Source organism: Danio rerio, chromosome 6 (assembly GCF_052040795.2).
Source record: "Danio rerio strain M-AB ecotype USA chromosome 6, GRCz13ab, whole genome shotgun sequence".
In the NCBI taxonomy this organism is placed as follows: Eukaryota; Metazoa; Chordata; class Actinopteri; order Cypriniformes; family Danionidae; genus Danio; species Danio rerio.
Genome location: NC_141026.1, coordinates 12,252,208 through 12,275,208, shown reverse-complemented (window position 1 = coordinate 12,275,208; position 23,001 = coordinate 12,252,208). Strand labels below are relative to the sequence as shown.

Here is a 23,001-nt window from a genome sequence, read left to right as displayed (position 1 = left end):
CATTACATCATGAAAATGTACTTGAAAGTTTTTGAAAAGTCTTGAAAAAGTCATGGCATTTTAGTAGTAAAAATGTGTAAGAACCCTGTTCTATGGAGCAGGACAGGAAATATGACATTATTCTCTCTTCTGTCTGCTGTTTTCAGTCTCTTACAAATGTTTTTCCATTTTCTGAAAGTTTAAATAACAATATTGGGGTGTTTTTCTTTTATTTAAGCTTTTAGATTGTAAAAAAAAGAATTATTCTCCCATTTATTGCACTCTTAAGTTTTCCCAACTATGGCAACTTCCGCTACTGAAAAACCGAAAATGTGAAAAGGGTCTATAGTATTTTGAAAGTGTTATATCATTATCGCACCATTAAAAAACATTGCACAGCCCTAAGCTTCCCTCTGTCCTCTTCAGGTGCAGTTGAGGAGTTGGTTGCTTGTCACAAGGTGGCACTGCAGGAGCAACAGGAACGCACTCGAGTGTTGGGACAGAGAGAAATCGAACTGAAGCAAGAGGTACTTTTTATCTAATTTCAATGCAAATGTTTTTCTTTTATTTTGCACTGAGGCAGCATCATTTTTTTTCAAAGGTTGACCGTCTACAGTCTGAAAAGGAGGAACTGAAGACCAGCTCAGAACAGGAGATTTCAAACCTCTGGTCCCAGCTGGAGAGCATGAGAACCAGCAGACAGGAGCTTGGGGGTAAGCTGCACCATTTACCTTCAGGCCATTCTTTTTGTAAGGCTTTTTTCCCTTATCGTTTTACTCATTTATTATTTATTACAATACTGTGAGTTCTCTAAAGTGATGGTTGTTTGTTTGTTTGTTTGTTTGTTTGTTTGTTTTTAACAAAGTTCCTGTTATTGAGTGCTGATGTAAATAACAAAAGCCTTTTAATTCTTTCTCTATAGAGCTGAAAGAGCAGTTGCTAGCGCGCTCGTCGCGGGTTGATGACATTGAGAGGCTGAAACAAGAGTTCACTCAGCAGCGACAGGAAATCAAAGAGCAGAATGAGGTGGAGCTGGAAAACCTCCGCACCTATTTTGAACAGAGACTCCGGGTCACAGAAGAGAGCCATCGGGAAGAAATCGCACTCCTGCAGCTGCGGCTTGTAGAAGGAGCTCTGGAGGACTCTGTGCTCAAGACTGGAGATGCAAGGTTTGCTTGGACTTTTCTGTGCTGGGCTGATAATGCTCCTCTAAGACTTTTTTTTATTATTAGTATTCATTTAGGGCTGCATGATTTAGGTAATAAAATCAACATTGCAACATTTAACCTTTTTTATGCATTTATTTAAATATTTAATTATTTATTGATTTATTTTTTGTTTATGGAGTATAATTTTACAATCGCTCTATTTGGAAATAATCCGTAAGTTTAGATTGATTTGGCATCATCGTGTAGGGCAGTGCATCTGCATAAAATATAAAGAACCAATCACAAGCTTTGAACACAGTAGAGCAAAAATACGAAGGAAATTAACAGTGTGTTTTCGTGTGTCAAGCAGTGTTTAGGCACAGACTGAATGATCAAATGTAAAAAAAATTCCCACTGTATAGTTTTCATCGTACAGAGCCCCTAAAGAGATATGCATTAAATATAAAGAAGACTGGTGGCGCTGTAGGTAGTGCTGTCGCCTCACAGCAAGAAGGTTGCTGGGTCACTGGTTCGAACCTCGGCTCAGTTGGTGTTTCTGTGTGGATTTGCATGTTCTCCCTGCTTTCGTGTGGGTTTCCTCCGGGTGCTCCGGTTTCCCCCACAGTCCAAAGACATGCAGTACAGTTGAATTGGGTAGGCTAAATTGTCCGTAGTGTATGAGTGTGTGTGTGAATGTGTGTGGATGTTTCCCAGAGATGGGTTGCGGCTGGAAGGGCATCCGCTGCGTAAAAACTTGCTGGATAAGTTGGCGGTTCATTCGGCTGTGGCGACCCCGGATTAATAAAGAGACTAAGCCCACAAGAAAATGAATGAATGAATAAAGAAGACTTTCGCATGCAACATGTGCACAACATAGTATTGCATGCGCACGACATAGACATGCATATCGACATATTACAATGTACATGACTATTATTATTTTTTTATTATTATTATTATTATTATTAATGTAGGTTTTACACTATTTATTATTTTGTGAATTAGGAGTCTGTGAAAAATGGGTGGAGCTTAATCACATGACTTAACTGTGTCATACTCATTCAAGGGCCATCTTTAGCCATTTTAATGCACTTTGGCTCTAGCATACAAACCCATGCCCAAAGATAAACAAATGGATTGTTAGTTAATTAAATTAAGAATATGAAATAACCTTTTTATTATTATTATTTTTTTATAGTTTTCTCTCAGAAGGGAACTGTGAAGATGACAACAGTGATGCTATGGCAGAGATCACAAGACAGCTGGAGAAGCACAAGGTGAGTATTTATTTTTGTTCGCTTTTATTTAGAAAAAATGTAAAGAAACAATCCAATTGCAGCATAATTTTATTTTATTTTTTTATTGTAATGTTGCAGCAGTTTGCATTATTTAAATTTATCTAGTCCACCTAATCTCTTATGCTAACAATAACTGTCACAATATTGATCTTATTCTGCAATGTGGAGGTGCCCTTTATTTATTTATTTTTCTGTTATTATTTAATATTTTATTATTACTATTATTATTATTATTATCATTATTATAATAATTATTTATTTTTTAATCTGAACTTTTTTTCTTTTCTTTTTTGGACATGCACAAAACAAAACTACAAGCACAACATGAAATGCCTGACCACAAACAAAACTGCATATACAGAAATATACACGTGGCCAAAGCCATAAACTTTTATCCTACAAACCATACAACATGGCCGGATCAGTGAGACTTTTAAAAACGGAACACACATGAATGATTTTCACTAAGAACGTTGTCATTCTGTGTTTTAGAATATCACATACGACATGGTTTATATAAATATGGTAACCAAGGACATATAAATGTATCAGTTGTTGATTGGCTAATGTGTTAAATATTCATGTTAAAAATTCCAGGGGAATAGTCTCTTGAATGATTGATTGAATGCCATCCTTTCACGGAAGGGGGTTTTCATTGATTCCTGACAGCAGAAGTTAACGGAGAGAGCAGTCGTTGTTCATACTTGTTTCTAATGAGTTTTTTTATTTTTTATTATTATTATATTTATTTTATTTTATATTTAAGAACATTCAATTCAGCTTCCTATAGAAGATTTTATTAAGAAAATATCAGTTTGCAATATCAAGCAGCTTAACAAGCTGTTTTTAACATCAGGTCTCATTCACTTACATTGATTTTTCTGTAATTTAAAAAAAATATATATATAATTTTTTAATTTTCTTTTATTTATTTATTTTTTTGAAGTCTTGAGCCAAAAAGATTCAAATGGCTGCATCCGTACGTAATTAAAGAACAAGGTCAATAGTGTGAGGTTGTGTTCTTAGCGAATACCATAATGGTGTTGGTGTGTTTGTTGCAGGAGGAGCTGGATTCCTTACGGCTGCAGTTAGAGGAGAGACACCAGCAGGAACTGGAGCAGCTACGCTCCAGCATGACTCTGGCTTATAAAGAAGATCTACTCCAGGCCCGCACTGAACTCACTGACAGATACTACAAAGATATCGACCAGCTCAACACCAAACACGCTCATGAACTAGAACAGCTCCGGGCCAAACTCTCAGACAACCATATCAAAGGTAAAACTTCTGTGCTCCAAGCTTTAGTAATTTTAGATGCTGTTATGCCTTTGACACTATTGAAACTTTATAAAAAAATTGTTTAACTGTCGGTCTCACTTTTAGGCATAGACGAGAATATGACATGTTCAAATTAAATTGTTAGTAAATCTTTTACACTTTGATGCACAGATCTGTGAAAGTTCAAAAAGTTAAATTTATTAAAAAAAGTTATGCAAGTTTAACTATGAAAATAATAAAGACGTACTTATTGTTTTATATTGGTTTAATATTAACTATATATTTAGCTGAGCTGATTTAATTTTAAATATAATGACACAATATATTACTCTAATATCTGTACAAATTGTTTAAATTTGCTTTCAGTAAGATTTTGTTTGAGTGCAGTACCAAACATTACCACTAGAAGACCACATTTTGTGACCATATAAGGGCATGCCATTTTTTTAAGAGCAGTTGATTTATTAAAAAAAAAAAAAAATTCCTTTTCACTGTTTTATGAAGTTCCAACAGCATTGAAATAAATTTGCACAAATACTGTTGTGTTATGGCCCTACCAATCAAGTTTTGCATTAGCGTGTGTATCAACTTTCATATTAAAGCACACAAATGTTATTATAATAATCATTTTTGTTTTCGCTACAAAAGTAAATAAACTCCTGTCACAGCAAAATATGTTTCGCAAAATGATGTCCAAAAATGATAGAAAACTACAATCCGACAGCTTGCTTCAAGTTTGGAGTAAAATATGATTAAAATGATTTTATATATATATATATATATATATATATATATATATATATATATATATATATATATATATATATATATATATATATATATATACACACACACACACACACACACACACACACACACACACACACACACACACACACAATTCTTTTTCCATTTAATCATCTTTTTTATTTAAAACACTTTGGGATACCTTTGTGGATATCTTCTTCAACACTCTTACCAGTAGGTTTCAAGCAAGCCTGAAGGACTCAATTAGTTTGATCAGGTGTGTTTAATTAGAGTTGGAACTAAACTATGCAGAGTTACGGCCCTCCAGGAACTGAGTTTGACAACTGTGTCCTATATAAACTAACTTGCCTTGCCTATTGTGGAATAATGACATATCGTGGTTTCCGCTACATTCATTTTTCCATGGCGGGGCGCCACGCCAAAGTTCGCCCGACTACATTACAGCTTCTCATTCAAAACGTTTTATTTTTTTTATAGCGGGTGATAATCGCACCAAAACGTATTAAAGGGTAAGTAAATTATAACAGCGCAAACTTCTCTGAAACCGTAGTAGTGCTGTGCGTCATTTGTTTAACCCTTTAAGGTTACGTGCTGACTTACAGGCGCGTGATGCGTGAGGCCAGCAAACACAACGTATAGCCGTTTCACTTTACATCAGGACGCAGTAATGTCGTTCTGTAGGTTTATTAGGGAGACATTCATAAATATTCCTAGCAAATCTAATAAATGCTGGAGACGTACTCGTTACATACAGTAGGTGAGAGTTCAAAGTGGCTATTAACGCCGCGGCTGGTACCGCCGCCGTTTGAAATAGGTGCCGCTCTGTTTTTAGTGTATGACCGCAGTTTGTGAATGAGCCGCCAGGGGGCGCAAAGGGACGGGATGCGAACGGACAGAAATAGCCCATACAGCTACTGTGCTTGTAAATGATATTAAACAATAAGTCAAAGCATTATAATTCCTTCATTAATCATTTAAAATTTGTTAACACGCTTTATTGTAAACTTTTTAAGTGCAAAGAGGATTCGTTTTGGAAAATAGAATTGAAGTAGTAAAAGACAACTAAAATGAAAGCACAAACATTTAGTACAAATAAGTAGTCTTAAATAAATAAATAAATAAATAAATAGATAAATAAAGCAGCCTAAATATAGAAAGATGTTCAGTGTTTGCTATTTTGATAGGACTAAGACAAGACATTTTCATTTATGTTTTATTTCTGTTTTTATTTCCATTTTCGTTGTTGATTATATTTTACTATCTCATTTATGTCTCAACAATTGTACATAAACGAATAATAAACGAATAATGAAAATAAATGAATAATGAAAATAGGCCTAAATAAATTATTTATATAAAGACATTGCCGTACAGTACGTGAAACACTGAGAAAAATAAATTGACCTACCTTAAGCAGATCACTAAAAGTATAATAAAATTATTTTTGCCGCAGGACATAAATTAAGTCTTGCAGGTTTATTTTTAATAATTTAGTTTCAGTTCTGTTCATTTTTTTTTTTCAAAACGTCAATGTTCTCCTTTAAAGTAGCTATAACTGTTGTTTTGTTTTTTTGTTTTTTTTTACTTATGGCTCAGTATGTTTTGTATTTTAACTTCATATTCAGTCACCTTGCAAATGTGTGTGAAATATAATGCCGCATAACCGCGGAAAAAGAAGAAAAAGCTGTCAAAGGTTAGAGCTAATTCATCAAAATAAGCTATATTAAAATACAACATTTATGTTAATACAGGCAGAGTGTGAACAAACTCAAGGCTAAGATATGCGCTTGCCTTTTAATGCATTTGCGGCCTTTTTATAGGCTAAAGGAAACTATGTATAATAATGTTGTTTTTTTTCTTGTTTTTTTTTTGTATGATAAAGGACAATACACATTATGTTATTGATGTAAACTTAGGCTAAAACTTACCATTGATAAACGTGACCTACCTCAAGCAGATCACTTAAAGTATAAAAAAATAAAGTAGGCTATATATATATATTCTTAATAAACTTCACAGCCACAAATATAAAAACAACTTGTATTAAAACTGGGCGAGGATTAGAAAGAATACGATGCTTGTTATATATAATTTAAATTTTGATTCCAATTTCTGCAAGCACATTTTTTCACTCGCTACTCTGCCAGAAACTTCGCCGCCGGAGAGCACCTCAATAATGTAAACATTTGTTTAAAGATGGAGCGCAAGATGTGCCGAGTGGCAACATGTGAAGAACGATGGCAAAGCTAAGTGTGATTCTTGTAATAAACTAAGTTATAAAGCAGAGTCCCGACCAACAGGACTAAGCATATGCGGTTGGCTCATTCTTCACGAATATAGAATTAAAATAATGGCGCGTTAGGTTCACTAAGCAGCGCATTCTCTCCGCCTCATCGTTTAACCAGCGGGACACGCTGCTGAAGCAGGAGAGACACTCCGTCATTCATAATCTTAGCTGATGTATCGGAGTCGAAAGAATATATCAAAGAGGAATTTTCTTTTAACAGTCCCGATATGTTTAATCTTTTTATTTTGTTTTTTTCGTGTCATTTCTCTTCAGCAAATTAGATATTTTTTAAAGCTGCTTGATTCTTTTAAAACCGAAAGCAGAGCCCATGGTGTTTTTCCATAAGATACTCCTTTATGAATGTTTTAATTTTTTTATTAAAGTCTTTAATGTGCTTTTTGATAGTTTTATTTTATTTCAAGCAGCATCTAAATGCGAATTTATCTTCAAAACTTGGCATGAGAGCGATGCAAGTCATGTGTGGCATAATTGCCTTTTTTCCATGCGCGTGCGAGATCAATTTCTGATCTTTTTGCAACTAAAATGAAAGCATAAACATTCAGTACAAATAAGTAGTCTTAAATAAATAAATAAATAAATAAATAAATAAATAAAGCAGTCTTTTAACCTAAATATAGAGAGATGTTCAGTGTTTGCTATTTTGACAGGACTAAGACAAGACATTTTCATTTATGTTTTTATTTCTGTTTTTACTTACATTTTCGTTGTTGATTATAGTTTACTATCTCATTTTATGTCTCAACAATTATAGATAATATTAAACGAATAATGAAAATTAATGAATAATGAAAATAGGCCTAGATATATTATTTATTTAAAGACATTGCCGACATTGAGCTTAAGTTGAATGCAGCTTCATCAAAAGCAGAAAAAAAATAATAATTTGACCTATTTTAAGCAGATTATAATAAAAAATATTTTTGCCGCAGGACATAAATTAAGTCTAGCAGGTTTGTTTTTTTAATACTTTAGTTTCAGTTCAGTTTTTTTTTTTCAAAACGTCAATGTTCTCCTTTAAAGTAGCTTTAACTGTTGTTTTGTTTTGTTATTTTACTTAATGGCTCAGTATGTTTTGTATTTGAATTTGACGCGTCAGAAAAAAAAAAACGCTGAATCTCTGCAAATATTTGGTTAACTTATAAAACAAATGTATGGTTTAGTGATGTTAGTAATGCATAGAAAAATGCAAAGCAGAATTATTAAAGTTATTATTTCATTGATCTGAACATAACCATTTATAATATAATTACTAACCCGTCGTCTAAAATATTAAAATAATAAAATAGTCTATTATTTTATTCATGGCTAGAGCTTGATTAAATTGATTAACAAGCCATGTGCTTTTGTTTGTTTGTTCTCGGTACTGGGTATACGCAAAACATTTTCTAAAATGTCAAGCAGTATTTGTCTATACCTTTAATTAATTCAAAATATTAAAAATAACAATAATAAAATTATAAAAATACAAAGATAAATAGAGCAGCATTTTGCTAATTATAATAGTCCTTTATATTTATATGTGTTTTTGCATATTCGTTATTTCACTTGATGCATTCGTTATTTAATGTTTGAATACTGAAATAAAAAGCCATCGTTTAAAAGGTTATTTCACCATCAAAATGTAGCCTGTTATATGTATCATTAACGTTTTATATAAAACTGCTGTGCAGTGTAAATGGGACCTTAATACAGTTTAAAGCGAAGTTGTCTGTAAGGATGATGGGCATGGCATGTCTATTGTTGTGGCTCGCGTTGTGAATATTAAAAAATAACTGTCGGGTGAAGGCTTTATGGTCGTGCGGAATTGTCTGCTGCTGTCATGGCTCAGCAGGCAACACCCTATTCAGCTAGGCTATGTTCGGTGTTTGTATGTACAAATTCGTTTTGGCGAATGCTAGAACGTAATAGAGATATTTTAAATAACAAGTATAGTTCAGTCCAGAAGTTGCTGTGCATAGAAACATTCATTTTCATAAGGCCCCATTTGCGGTTTGGTTTTAAAACGCATAGGTTTTGCTACGGTTACGCCATCCGTCCTCGGGAGTTTTGGATTTTGTGTAACCATGTTTGTGGAAAACACTTGTGGGTGGAGACATACCCCTTCCCCCGTCTCATAACCAAAAGCTTGTCTTTCAGGTGTTAATGGGCATCGAGACCGAAGTCATGTCGCATTTCCACTGTCGGCCTATAGCTCGCAGCGCGTAACGCAAACCCAGCCCCCAGAACGTCCCCCGACTGTTGGCATCGTGCATCCGTTAATAACTCGGTAGAAAATGTATTTTATAACATCCTCATTTAGACACAGTCAAACATTCAGCCCAAATGCACTGGAGAGACCTGAAACGTGTTCCCAAAAATGCTCTGTTTGCACGATTTGATTATTATCATCATATCCAAATACTTTATAAATAATATTCTTAACCTTCTCTGGTGTTTATTGTTTTTAGAAAATATCTAAAATCTTTTAAAAGAAAATATCTTGTAAAATAAAAGTTTGATTTGGCTTTAACGGTTTTATTTATGTATAGGCCTAACTAAACTGTTATAGCTTGCTTTTGCTTGTTTTATATTGGTTTATTTATTTAATGCGATTTTATTATATTCGATAATGTAATTCTTTAAATTATATTTCAATGTGGCTTAGGCTTATCAAGATATGACACTTGTTTTGAGTCTACAAAAGATAATTTGTAAAGTGTTATGTCTTTCTGTTGTATTCATATGGTGTATTATCTGCAAAATAAATAACAAAAAGAAAGAAGCCGCTAGCAGCATCCACAGAGCTGTGAAGAGAGCGCTCTTTTGCTCGGTCTCTCACACACAACCTTTATGTCTGCTGTGTCTTTAATATGGTGTGTAGATTATTATGCGTTATTGAAACATCAAGGGGGACGCAGCAAAATCACTTATAAATTAAAATTGTATTATTCTATGCAACAGCCTTACATTTAAAACGGAAACATAAGGGCGATTATAAGCAAAAAGACCTCAGCATATAAGTCTAGATGTTTTCTTTTCCTTTTTTATTTATTTGTTTATTTGTTTATTTGCTATAGTGTAATTACGGCAAGCCATCTTTCCCTGACTCGGGGCAAATTCCTTTCACTCCGTCCCGAAGCCCCAGCTGGCCCTCCTGCCATTCACTGCGTAAAACATATGCTGGATAAGTTGACGGTTCATTCCGCTGTGGCGATCACAGACTAATAAAGGGACTAAACCGAAGAGAAAATGAATGAAGAATGAATGAATAAATTAATAAGAATAAAATAAAAATAAGGTAATAATAAACACAAATGCCGCGTAAGCGGCCTTTTTTTTAGAGATGGTACATTTGAATTGCCTCTTCCCACTTCCCCCACCTCGAAATTGAAAGTTGCAAAGAGAACTCAATAGCAAAGATCATAGCCCATTAACACATCAACACATAGCCCATTTACACATCAACACAGTGCAAGTTTAGCGGAAGAATGTCAAATCAGAATCACGCAGATGAAGCACACCAGCTACTACTATGAAACTATTAAAATTGTTTTGTCATAAATTTGCTTATTTGCAGCAGCTTTTTTTCGCGCAACAGAAATGCGGCGTTGGGAAGCCGTCAATGAATAAAAACAGGGTCAATAGTGAAATCAGCTTTTCATTGTATCCCTATTACCTATATCAATGCATTGAAGGCCTTTTATGGTGTCATCACGATAGAATAGCCTAAGTTATAAATAATTTAAAGAACAAAGTTATAAAAACTCACATTACATAAATAAACAATTAAAAATATGTTTAGGTTGTCTATTTAATTGCCCTCGTGATGATGGTGTGCTTTATCATTATGTGCGTTTTACTTATAACTAACCTGATTTAAATGATGGATCTGCGACAGAGAAACTAGGGGTTTTGGGGGACATGCATCACTATATCCTTTTTTTCCCCAAACTGTGCATAGTTCAGCTGCAAGTTACTGTACCTCTTTTTTTGGAAAAGCACCCCATGTCCGCTAGTGCCGCGCGCCTCTTTCTCTGGGCAAAAATGAGTTGATTTTTAAAATAATAAATATATAGATTAATTAAATTTTCAGCAAAAGAGACATTTATTTCATATTTCACTATGCATTTCATCTGATCTTTATAGCTTAATTAAACACATATTGTCAAAACCCACACATAGGCCTATTGTATGAAAATGAAAAGGGCATTTTTTGTTATTATTACACTACTATTTGTTATTTGTTGCCTAGACTATTTTCACATTTGAGGTGCTTTATTGGCATGACAAGTAACTGTACATTCGTTTTGCCAAAGCAGTGCGCGTCTCACAAACAAGACAGTGCAAAAAGGGCAGTAGTGCAAACAAATATGAAAATAACATATAGGCTAATAAAAAATGATTAATAAAAATAAAAATAGAATAAAAAATAAAAATATAATAATAAAAATAAAAATAGATTTTTGATAACATTAAACAGGATAAAGGTAATAATAGTAGACTATTATCAAAAGTAAGATAAAGAGATATAAACATAAATATAACATATATATAACATAAAGAGTTCCAGTATTTGTGTGTTGGAGACAGGAGCGGGTATTGTTGGGTGAACACACAGCAGCACACACACTCCCCCAGTAAGATGGGTTCTGTTCGACAGGGACTCAAAGTTGTTTTGTATGTGTTGGATTATCGGGTAGAATTTCTCCCGGATCTCTGAGTATTTAGTGCACTCAGGATATGCAGCTCCGTCTCAATCAGCTGCTGAGGGCACAGCCCCTTCTCCACCGGCAGCCATGTTTTTTTTGTGCCGGCCCGTCTTTACGGCTAGCTGATGTCCGCTGCCCGCTTCTAACATGTTAGAAAATACTGCAAATCAAGCAGTCGGTATCTCCCTGCGGTTGAAATTGTTCGTTATTCGGAAAAAAAGAAGAATAAATATTAGCGCGCAGTAGTTGCTTTCTAGATTATTTAGGCCTATATTCAGCTGTTTTAATCTTGCAATTCTGATAATTAGAGATAATGTCTGTTCAACTTGTCTGTCATTTATTTCTCATTTGCTACTTATTTTATTAATTTGTTGATGTTAATATACTACATAGTCTTGTATATGCATATCTAAAATCCTTTGGCATTCAAATTTGCTTTGAACTTGAAAGAGAGAAAGAATCGGATTTTACCTGTCAGAGCACATTGCATATGCTTTTTTTGAAATAACATTTATTAAACAAATATTTTAGCACATCGAAAGTAATTAAATTACCTGTCTTTTGATTAAAACCTTTATGCAAAAAGATCAGAAAAAAAGGCAATATGCGACACATGACATGCATCGCTCTCATGCCACGTTTTGAGGATAAATTCGCTTTTAGGTGCTGCTTTGAATAAAATAAAACTATTAAAAAGCACATTAAAGACTACTTATAAAATAAAACATTCATAGAGGAGTATCTTATGAAAAAACACCAATTGACGGGCTCTGCTTTCGGTTTTAAAAGAATCAAGCAGCTTTAAAAATATAATTTGCTGAAGAGAAATGACAGGGAAAAAAAGATTGAACATATCGGGACTGTCAAAAGAACATTCCTCTTTGATATATTCTTTCGACTCGACACATCAGCTAAGATTATGAACGACGGAGTGTCTCTCCTGCTTCAGTGGCGTGTCCCGCTGGTTATAAACGAGGAGGCGGAGAGAATGCGCTGCTTAGTTTCGCCTCGATATATAACGCTCAAAAAGTTAAACTCAAATGCACAACCCTTGTTGGTTGCACCTGCGGGATGCACAATGAACCTAACGCGCCATAATTTTAATTCTATATTCGTGAAGAATGAGCCAACCGCATATGCTTAGTCCTGTTGGTCGGGACTCTGCTTTATAACTTATTAGTTTATTACAATAATCACACTTAGCTTTGCCATTGTTCTTCACATATAGCCACTCAACACATCTTGCGGTCCATCTTTAATGTTTAGATTATTGAAGGTGCTATTGACGTTTTGAGAAAAAAATTTAATAGTACTGAAACTAAAATATTAAAAATAAACTTGCGGGACTTCATTTATGTCCTGCGGCAACATTATTTTTATTACACTTTAAGTGATCTGCTTGAGGTAGGTCACGTTTATCAATGGTAAGTTTTAGCCTAAGTTTACATCAATAACATAACGTGCATTGTCCTTTACCATACAAAAAAAAAAAAAAAAAAAAAAAAACATTATTATACACCAGTTGCCTGTAGCCTATAAAAAGGCTATTATTAAAGGCACATATTTTTAAATGCATTAAAAGGCAAGCACATATCTTAGCCGTTTGTTCACACTCTGCCTGTATTAACATAAATGCTGTATTTTAATATAGCCAATTTTGATTAATTAGCTCTAACCTTTGACAGCTTTTTCTTCTTTTTCCGCGGTTATGCGGCATTATATTTCACACGCATATGCAAGGTGACTGAATATGAAATTAAAATACAAAACATACTGAGCCATTAAGTAAAAAACAAAACAAAACAACAGTTATACTTTAAAGCAGAACATTGACGTTTTGAAACAAAAAAACGGAACTGAAACTAAATTATTAAAAATAAACCTGCCAGACTTAATTTATGTAATATTTTCATTATTCATTTATTTTCATTATTCGTTTATTATTATGTACTATAATTGAAACATAAAATGAGATCGTAAATATAATCAACAACGAAAATGTAAATAAAAACGTAAATTAAAAATATAAATGAACATGTCTAGTCTTAGTTCTATCAAAATAGCAAACACTACATCTCTCTATATTTAGACTAAAAGACTGCTTTATTTATTTATTTATTTATTTATTTATTTATTTATTTATTTATTTATTTATTTATTTATTTATTTATTTATGACTAATTATTTGTACTGAATGTTTGTGCTTTCATTTTAGTTGTCTTTCATTTCTTCAATTCTATTTTCCAAAACGAATCCTCTTTGCACTTAATAAGTTTACAATAAACCAGGTAAAAAAAATTTTAAATTTAAGTTGAGGTGATCGCAAGTTCACAACTGTGAGGTGATGTGCTCTACCGGCAGGATAATCTATATTATTTTGCTGTTTTTCATATGGGCACGTTTAAGATTTGAGATTATAACATTGCCATGATAGTCAAAGAAATCAAAACATTATTTTCACCCCAACGCAATTTAATCGGGCACTGAAGGCTAATAACTTAATTCTTATATTTGCTTTTTGACTTCTCACCATGTATCTTTTCTACAGCATAGTATAGTGTAAGAGCATGTCTATTACCAGAAAAACTAAATTAAAATTATATTTTAATTGAACACATCACATCACATACAGTAAGCTACGTCTACAGAACAGTCTGTTTAGCATTGTGAAAAGGCAAAGCTGAATATCTGTGGTTAAAGTGCCACCCAGCGGTCAAATGCTGCTAGCGCATCAAGTACCGCCGTCGCCGCGGCATGAATGGCGGTACAAGGAACACATTGAAGTAGTAACATCTGTAAATGCACTAAATCGCACTTCAGCAGCATTTATTTGAGAGCGCACAAGATTAGCGCGCTCTTGAAGTGGCTTTTATTTGAGGGGGCGTCCAAAAAGTTTTGTGCACGAGCAGAGGAAATTGGCGCGCAAGCAAAGCGATCTGCATGCTGTAGGCTATTAAATAAATGCGAACACTGCATATATACATATATATATATATATATATATATATATATATATATATATATATATATATATATATATATATATATATATATATATATATATATATATATATATATATATATATATATATATATATATAAATCCCACCTAACAACATTACACATTATAAAAAAACTACTTTTTATGTCCTTTTTTAGTTCTTTTAGTTTCTTTTGAATTAATGTCAGTACTGAACAATTAATCAGTGTCCTGAAACAGTACATTATGATATTTTAACTAATCAAGCAATTCTAGTTAAAGCTCTAATCTCATGTCAAGCATACATACCATGTAATTTTAGACAAAAGGCTATTTGTCTGCGCCAATAGCCTAGTGGTTAGTGCGTTGACACACAGCACCCAAGTGCTCGAGGCGACCAGAGTTAGATTCCCGGCTCGAGGTCCTTTGCCGATCCCTCCCCTATATCTGCTCCCCTCACTTTCCTGTCTGTCAATCTCCACAGTTTTGTCCATTTAAAGGTAAAAACCCCTAAAATAATAAAAAAGGCTTTCTGACTGACTCAAAGCTGTTGAACTATATTCTTAAAAAAGGTAATTTAAGAGCTGCTCTTGTTTCTCACCAGAAATAAACAAGATACGGCTACAGTCTGCACAAGAAGCAGCAAGGCAAGCAGAGGCTGAAGTAAACGAGAGAACTCAAGATTACCAGGCCAGGGTCACCCAGCTGGAGTCTCGGCTATCTCAGCTCTCCAAAATGCATTCAGAGGAGCTTGAGAAAGCGGCGTCACAACACCGTGAGCAGCTCCGGCAGATGGAGGAGACAGTAAGTGTGTGCACAACAGCAGGCCTTTATACTGCGTACAAAAGGGCTTTAGTAGAGACTGTAGCTAAGGGCTGGTACAGAGCACTGTCATAAGGCATTGAAACGGTCAACAAATAAAACTCGTGCTGATTGTTTAGGAGCCCCTTTAGCAAAACTGTGACAATATCAGTATCAGCGGTATCTTCATGAATGCAGTTCTATTCATTGGAAGCTTTTTTCTGTTAAAGCACCAGAAAGATGTTGCTGAAAAGTTGGAGACGCAGAAGGCAGAGAGGAATCGTGCGAGTGAGGAGTTCACTGAAAAACAGGACCGACTGAGGGAGCAAGCTAAAAACCAATTGGCTTCCCAGAGAGAGGAGCTTCAGAAATCTGCCCTGGAAGAAAGAGGGAAGTTGGAGCAGGCATTTCTGGAGGTCCAAAAACAGCTTGATATGGAGAGCGAGAAGCTTGGGGCACTGCAGAAGAGTCTTGAGTGTCAGGAGAGCCCTCAGGTGGTGGCGCTGAAGCAGAAACTCCAGGCACAGTATGATGGGGAGATGAGCGCTGCAAAGAGTGCCATGGCAGCGGAGGTGAAAGAGCTGAATGCACTGCTTCAGGATCAGTTAAAGAGCAAGCTACAAGAAGCCCTCTACAGGTCAGAGACTGCATGACACTAGTAGAAAATTTTTTTGTTAATACACTTAATACACTTTATTGAACATGTACACGTAGACATCACCTATATACTATATATAACTGCATAACCATATTTTTATATAATAATTTTAACTAGCTGGTAACTAATGTTGTGGTCTGCAAATTATTTTCTTTTTTCTAAAAAAAAAAATAAGAAGTCAAAGTTTTTAAAAAAATAACAAAGTTTGAGAGCTCTGAAGTCTTTAGGTAAAGCGGTTTATTGTTAAAGCATCAGTAACAAAAGAGACAGGTCATTGGAGTGTCTCCCGAGATGCTCTTGTTAACACTTATTATACCCTCTTTCTCTTCTGAGTGTCACACACATCCCTTTGTTTTCAGGTCCTAGAATTTTTTTTTGTGTTTACCCCATCTGTGGCGGATACAGTCTGTGTTTACTCCACTTATAACGCATACAGTTGTATCATTACTGGCATTAAATTTTTCTCCTTGACCACTCAGTTGGTAACTTAGAGATTTTGGTTATAGGATATCGCAAGTGTCCGTCAACTGATTCAGCACCTTATGATGGATCGCAGTAAAACGTGGGCGCTTGCATGAGCATAAGTTCCAAATGAAACCGAATAAAAGTGCTCTTATGTCCTTACTTCCACATCCCATTGTGGCATTTTGTCCTTCTCTCCTAATTCTCTTCTCATTCCTGACTGCATTTGCACAGTGACATTTTATATATATTTATGATGCACACAAGAATGACAGTTAATGCCACAGGTATGCATAATAACACGATAGATGGGTAAATAGATGGATGGATGGATGGATGGATGGATGAATATAAATTTAATAATAATAATATGAAATCACTCAAAGCATATAAATAAAAGTAGTACATTAATCAGAAATTCATCAAGACAGTGAATTCCCCATCACTAATAGCTATTAAACTTATTACTAACTAATAAGGTTATGGTATGTAAAAACCTTAACTTCTCTGATTTTTTTATGTAATACCATAATGTGCACCTTTTGTAAAGCTGCTTTTAAACGATAAGTATTGTGAAAAGCACTATACAAATAAGCTTGAATTGAATTGAATAACAATTGCTGTCCACAGCTTCATAAACTTGTACCTTAAAACCTGTTGCTATTATTATACCTTCTGGTATTCTTAGTAAAGCTTTATACTTTTTGACAACCAAAGTTGTAAATTTAAAAATTAATCAATTGAAATTAAAAGTGTAGTAATTTTTAAAATTAACATGTCATTTAAAATATTTGCATAAAATTATTATTATTATTATTATTATTATTATCATTATTTTATTTGCAGGGTTGCGGTTGCACAATTTTGCAAATTAAGCCAATTTTTTGAGATAAACTGAAGGAGATGACTAAAAAATATTGGCAATAGGCTTTTAGTACAGTTCATTTGACAAAAATAAGGTTGCAGGAAGTTAAAAAATTTTTTTTTGTACTGAATGCTGCTTGATATTACAAACTAGTACCATATGCCTATTTTAATGTGTTGTTGTAGTTATAAATTGACTAACTTGAAGTGCAAAATGTAACAAAATACTGCGTTTTTGTATATATTTTTTCAAATTAATGTTCACTCTGAGATCCTAAAACCACAATATAATGCACTTGGACATATGGAAATGACCAAGCACTCCTAAAAACTGCTACGCTAATTGTTTTGCAGAAATCTTTTAGTACTGAATATAACAATTTCTCTTAATAAAATAACAAATTGTGTCCATCTATAGCCAAGTTGCAGTGGTGTCCAAACTCTGTACTGGAGGGCCGGTGTTAGTGGTGTTGCAAGGGGGTGCTTTGGTGGCCTAAGCCCCTGATGTGTTACTAAAAGCCCCTGATCTTTTGGAATATTTTGCATTTAAAAAAAAATGATTGTAAAACTTTTGTTTTGTTATCCTAGTACTTAAAATTACCACATACATCATGCACATTCCACTTAACGCAGCTTATGTGTTGGGTAGTTACATAGTCAGCTGGTAAGCAGTACCTGTTTCTGCTGGCTGGTAGGAGTGGGACTGTTGTCTCACAGCAAGTGTTAAAGTCCCACCACTGCACTGTTGTCATTAATTTATTTATATATCATTTTTTTTTACCTTAAATTTATTTTGAGGAGCTGAAGCTGATGAGGTAATAATACAACTTTCGCAAAACTGAGTAATACTTTGGGGCTAACTAAACCCCTTATCCCTTTTGACCCTAGCAATGCCCCCGGCCCGGTGTCCAGATTTGAGCTCTAACTTGCCTCAACACACTTGCAAGGATGTTTCTAGAAAGCCTAGTTAGAGCTTGATTAGCCAGCCCAGGTGTGTCTGATTAGGGTTGGAACTAAACTTTGCAGGACACTAGCCCTCCTGGACCGAGTTTGGGCACCCTTGGCCTAGTGGTTATTGCATCGACCTATTGCACTGATGTGCTCATGGCAACCCAAGTTAGATTCCGGACTCTTAACTTCCCTCACTTTCCTATCTGTAATCGTCACTGTCTTGTCTGTTTAAAGGTGACAACCCTGAAAAAAACAAACGATTATAAAAAACAAAATTGTAAAGAAAAATGTTTTCATGTTTGTAAGCGTGTATATTTATTATTTGTGTGTCACACACAGGCACCAAGAAGAGCAAAAACAGCTGGAGCACAACTTGACTCTTCAGAGAGATGCTGCTCTGGATCAGCAGAGAGAACAGCATGCCATAGAGCTGCAGACTCAGAAGACACTCCTGGAGCAGAGAGCTGCACAATTAGAACATCTTGAAAAGGAGTGTCAGGAGCTCAAAATACACCACCGGGAAGAACTGGAGTCCCTGATGGCCAATCACAAAACGGCCTTAGAGACCCTCGAGATGGAACTCACAAATAAACACAAGGTGGAGCTCGACAAATTAGAGGCGGTCCTTCAGGAAACCAACTTAGCGCAGCTAGAAGCACAAGAGGCGGAGCTTCAGGCGCGCCACAAACGGGAGAAGGAGGAGCTCGAAGAAAGGCTGTTGGCGAACATGGATACACTGGAGAGCACGTACTTGAAAGAAATACAGTTAGTGCAGGATGAGAAGCGAGGAGAACTGCGTGATCTTCAAGAACAATATAGTAAGGAGATTGAGAGGGTGAGAAAGGAGGAGCAAGTCATCAGAGACGAGCTCAGGAGTGAGTTAGCCAAGGTCCACATGGAGAAGTTCAGCGCCATGGCAGCAGAATTAAATGAAGCCCATCAGGTAAGCTCTATAAAGGAGAGGTTTTTTTTTGGCTATCTATATGGACCATTGTCTAATTAGTTTACCTACTCATGCAGGCTGAGTTGTCTGAAGCTGTCGCTTCTCAGAGGGCAGCTCTCGAGGACGAACATCGATCCGCTCTGGAAGCTCTTCAGCAGCAAGTGGTTGCTTTAGAGGATCAGCATAGTGCTGCCCTTCTGGAAATCGCTGATCTTGCAAATGCAGAGAAGCTGCAGCTTCAAAAACAGCTGGATGTGCTGGCCGATCAACACCAGCAACAGCTACAGGTGTGTTCTGGAAGACATATATAACCTGAGTCTTTCAATTAGATGCGCGTAGTAGTTAGCATGGTTAACTCCTCTCATTAAATCTCTCTATTTGGATTTCAGGAGTTTAGAGGAGTGTCTGCCAGGGAGTTGGAAGCTCTGCGTAGGGAATTGGAGGAGGAAGCGTCAAGACAACGGCTCCACTTCCTGGAGGAGGCAGAGCTCCTCAAGTGTAATGCTGAGGAGCAGCTGCAGCAAACAATCACACAATTAAAGGTGAGAGGATGGGGTGATCAAGTAGACTTATGCCACTCTACAACCTCCAAATTGATACGGAACAATTTGTTCAGATATTTGACTTAAGGGGATAATTCGCCCCAAAATAAAATTGTATAATTAATTGACTAACCCTCGGGCCATTTGAAGATGTAGGTGTTTTTTTCCTTCTTCAATATAACATTAATGATAATATCAACTTGTGACTGAGATCATGTTTAAGATATGCGCATACGTCATCAGGAGACTGCAAGCACGTGCTCCCTAAACTTGTGTGAGCGCCATGAACTGTTTTCCCAGGATGTGGATTAAATGTTTAATTACATATAACTAAATTATTATCGTCATTATTATTTTTATTATTTATTTATTTATTTATTTTTTACAAATGTTTGGAAAAGCATCACTGGAAAAGCTTATGGGATTTAAATATACACACAAAAATGTGACCGACTCGTTCTGTTTAACAAGCAAGTGGTGTTAGAAGCCTAAAGTTGTGCAGTGTCATGTGTACCAGGATATTTCTGTTTTTCATTAAATGCCATCTAAAGTCAGGAAATAACTTTTGTGCAGTCACCCGAATAGGGCTGCACGATTAATCGAAAAAAGATCACCATCTCGATTCTACCCTAAACACGATCTTAATTCAGCTTTTCTACGATTCAGCCAATTATATTTTCAAGGTCAGGAGAGAAGTGTAAAGGCGAACGCAAAAGTCTTCACAGCAACATGGACACCTCCAAATGTTGTTAAAAGTGTCGCATAGTGTTTTTATAAGATATATTTCACCCAAAAATCATTTCTGTCTTAATGTAAAGATGTATTCAAGGCTGCATAATCACACGTGAGCTGACGCACTGTTTGTTTACTACTGAGAGGATGCGCGTGTGGCCGCCTGATGCCTACTTCAGTAAACAGAACCTGCATATGTTGTGAATAACAGGTAATAAAGTTGTAAATAACGTTCAGTCATGAGCCGAACTCGGAAGTGAAAAAAAAACGATGCATACATCATTTAAATGATCATATAACATTTAATAGTTATGATTAAGACAAGCATTTGATGTTTTTTTTTTTCATAGCGAACAGTGTTGTGCATGGGAATAAATGTTTAACAGTGTCAGTATAACTACTCTAGCCATAATGTAATAATATAATGCAGGAGGGAATCTGATAATAGCCCCTTTCACACAGTGATACCGAATTTACGGAACTACTTTTCCGGTATATACAAAAAAGCGCTGTTCACACAGGCGAGGACGTTACGGAATTTTTCCGGAAAAGAGCATTCACACATCCATTCCAAAATACCGGTAAATTCTGACATCATTCACCACAAATGAGCTTTAAACGGCTGCGCTTGTATTTGTAAACATTTGACTAAATTACAAACTCTGTGGATGATCAATATTGTAAACAACTTTCACAGGATCATATTCACATGTCGAGATGTTCATAATATGTGCGTGTGCTGGCGCCCACAGGCGGTTTCATGGGCACACGCAAAGCTTGAAGGTAAACAAACAACGGCTTATCATAAGCATCTTATCGATGATTATTTGCACAGTTGGCATTAAGAAGAACATATAAATGTTATCTGACTAACTTCTAGCAGCTAAATGTGTCTGGAAAAATATTCAAAGGCTTTTATTCTTACAAACCGCGCGGACGTAAATGCGTCTGACTGTTGTGATTGGCTAAAGCAGAAGTCTTACGTCAGCACGTTCTAGACGTGCACTGGCTTGTTCCGGAAATCTTCCTTCTGCGTTCACACAGCGCAGCATTCCGGCAAATTGCCGGTAATGTTACAACTTCTCTTTCCGGAAAATAGCCAGAACGAATTTACCAGTATTTTCAAAAAGGACCTGTTCACACATACAACCTTTCCGGAAAATTGGCGGTAATTTTCCGGAAAGGTCTGTATGTGTGAAAGGGGCTTATGACAAATGTCTGATTTTACCAGTGAATAAGTGGTCTAATAATGTTCTCAATGACAAATGACAATCAAATGTGTGAGCAAAATGATGAATATTTGTATTCTGATGTCATCACTTTACTGTGAGTTAATGACCAGGACATTTTTAAAGTCTTTTAAAGTTCACTATTCAAAGTCTATACAAAAATTTTGTTTTTTAACCAACAGTAGACCTACACACATTATTATTGTTGTTTTACTATATGTTTGAGAAATAACAATAATAATAGCCTACTCATATTAACTTATATTTTACATATTATGCATTTCAGTATTTTTCAGGCTATTTAGAAAGTGGTTGATTTTATTTATTTTTTCTTTGTATAGCGCTAAACATTTCAGATAAAAATCTAGGTAGGTAATTTATTAGGTACTAACATGTACAATTTACACAATATTAATGCTCTTTGCAAATGGACCTTAGCACAATTATGATGGTTAGAATTGTAAGTGTAATGTGGATTATTTTTAATGGTGGTTTTTTTTATAGGAACTATATTAATGGGAGTTTTGCATGTCTTAATATTCTTTAAGTTATTACATTAATACTATATAGTCTCGAATCAACACTGTACTTATGTAACAACCAATGTCTGAATTAGACTGTGTGAAGCAGATGGTACTAATTTAACAAATCATTTTTAAATTTTTTTTTTTTTCATCTGCTAAATTAATTTGAGTTTTGGGTAATGCAAGATATGTTAAGCTGTTAAATTTCAAGGGCATAAAGGTAATCTTTTGCTGCATGTGTTTTGTGCTTTAATCTGGGCTGGTTTAGATCTTGGATAAGTAATTGACACTAATGCCATGTCCACAATTTTTTTTTATTATTTTTTTTATATAACACAGTTTTTAAATTTATCTAGATTAGTGTATTATTAGCCTAAAGATCCAGCAAGTTCCTCTGAGTGATTCACTGAATTATTTGTTTTAAAGTGGATTCATTGAGAACTGTAAAAGTAAGTTTTTATTTTTATTTTTTTTATTTATCAATTTGTTTTCAGAAATGATTAGTTTAAGAACAGAGCAACTCTGTGTTTTGTCTCTTCTTAAATCAGACACGCAGATATTCTGCTGCAGGAACAAAATGCATTATTATTTCTAAAGCATTATATAACTTTCTGTTTTTGGCACAAGAATTTAGCATGAGAGCTCAAAAATAAGCATATTGCAGTCTCTCTCAAAATCACTTGCTTTTCACTTGAATCTTGTTAAAATAGGTTTGAAACTGCATATAATGTTGCTTAAACTGTTTGGAAAAAAAAGTTCATCCATTCTTTTTATCACTTTCTGTTTTTTTTTTTATTTGTTCAATTTTTATTTTGTGTTTTTTTTTTTATTTATTTTATTTATTTACT

At 34.9% G+C, this 23,001-nt stretch overlaps 1 protein-coding gene across 4 annotated transcripts in view; it reads left to right on the top strand.

Annotated features, from left to right (window-relative positions):
• The window catches only part of pcnt (pericentrin), a 102,044-nt gene that overhangs the window by 20,497 nt on the left and 58,546 nt on the right, over positions 1-23,001 (top strand). For all 4 annotated transcript variants that reach the window (NM_001346290.1, XM_087255040.1, XM_087255041.1 and 1 more), the window contains 10 exon segments: positions 406-506; positions 581-692; positions 902-1,148; positions 2,326-2,404; positions 3,487-3,703; positions 15,052-15,251; positions 15,479-15,885; positions 18,523-19,126; positions 19,204-19,413; positions 19,516-19,668. In NM_001346290.1, coding sequence (NP_001333219.1) covers positions 406-506; positions 581-692; positions 902-1,148; positions 2,326-2,404; positions 3,487-3,703; positions 15,052-15,251; positions 15,479-15,885; positions 18,523-19,126; positions 19,204-19,413; positions 19,516-19,668 — 2,330 coding nt within the window.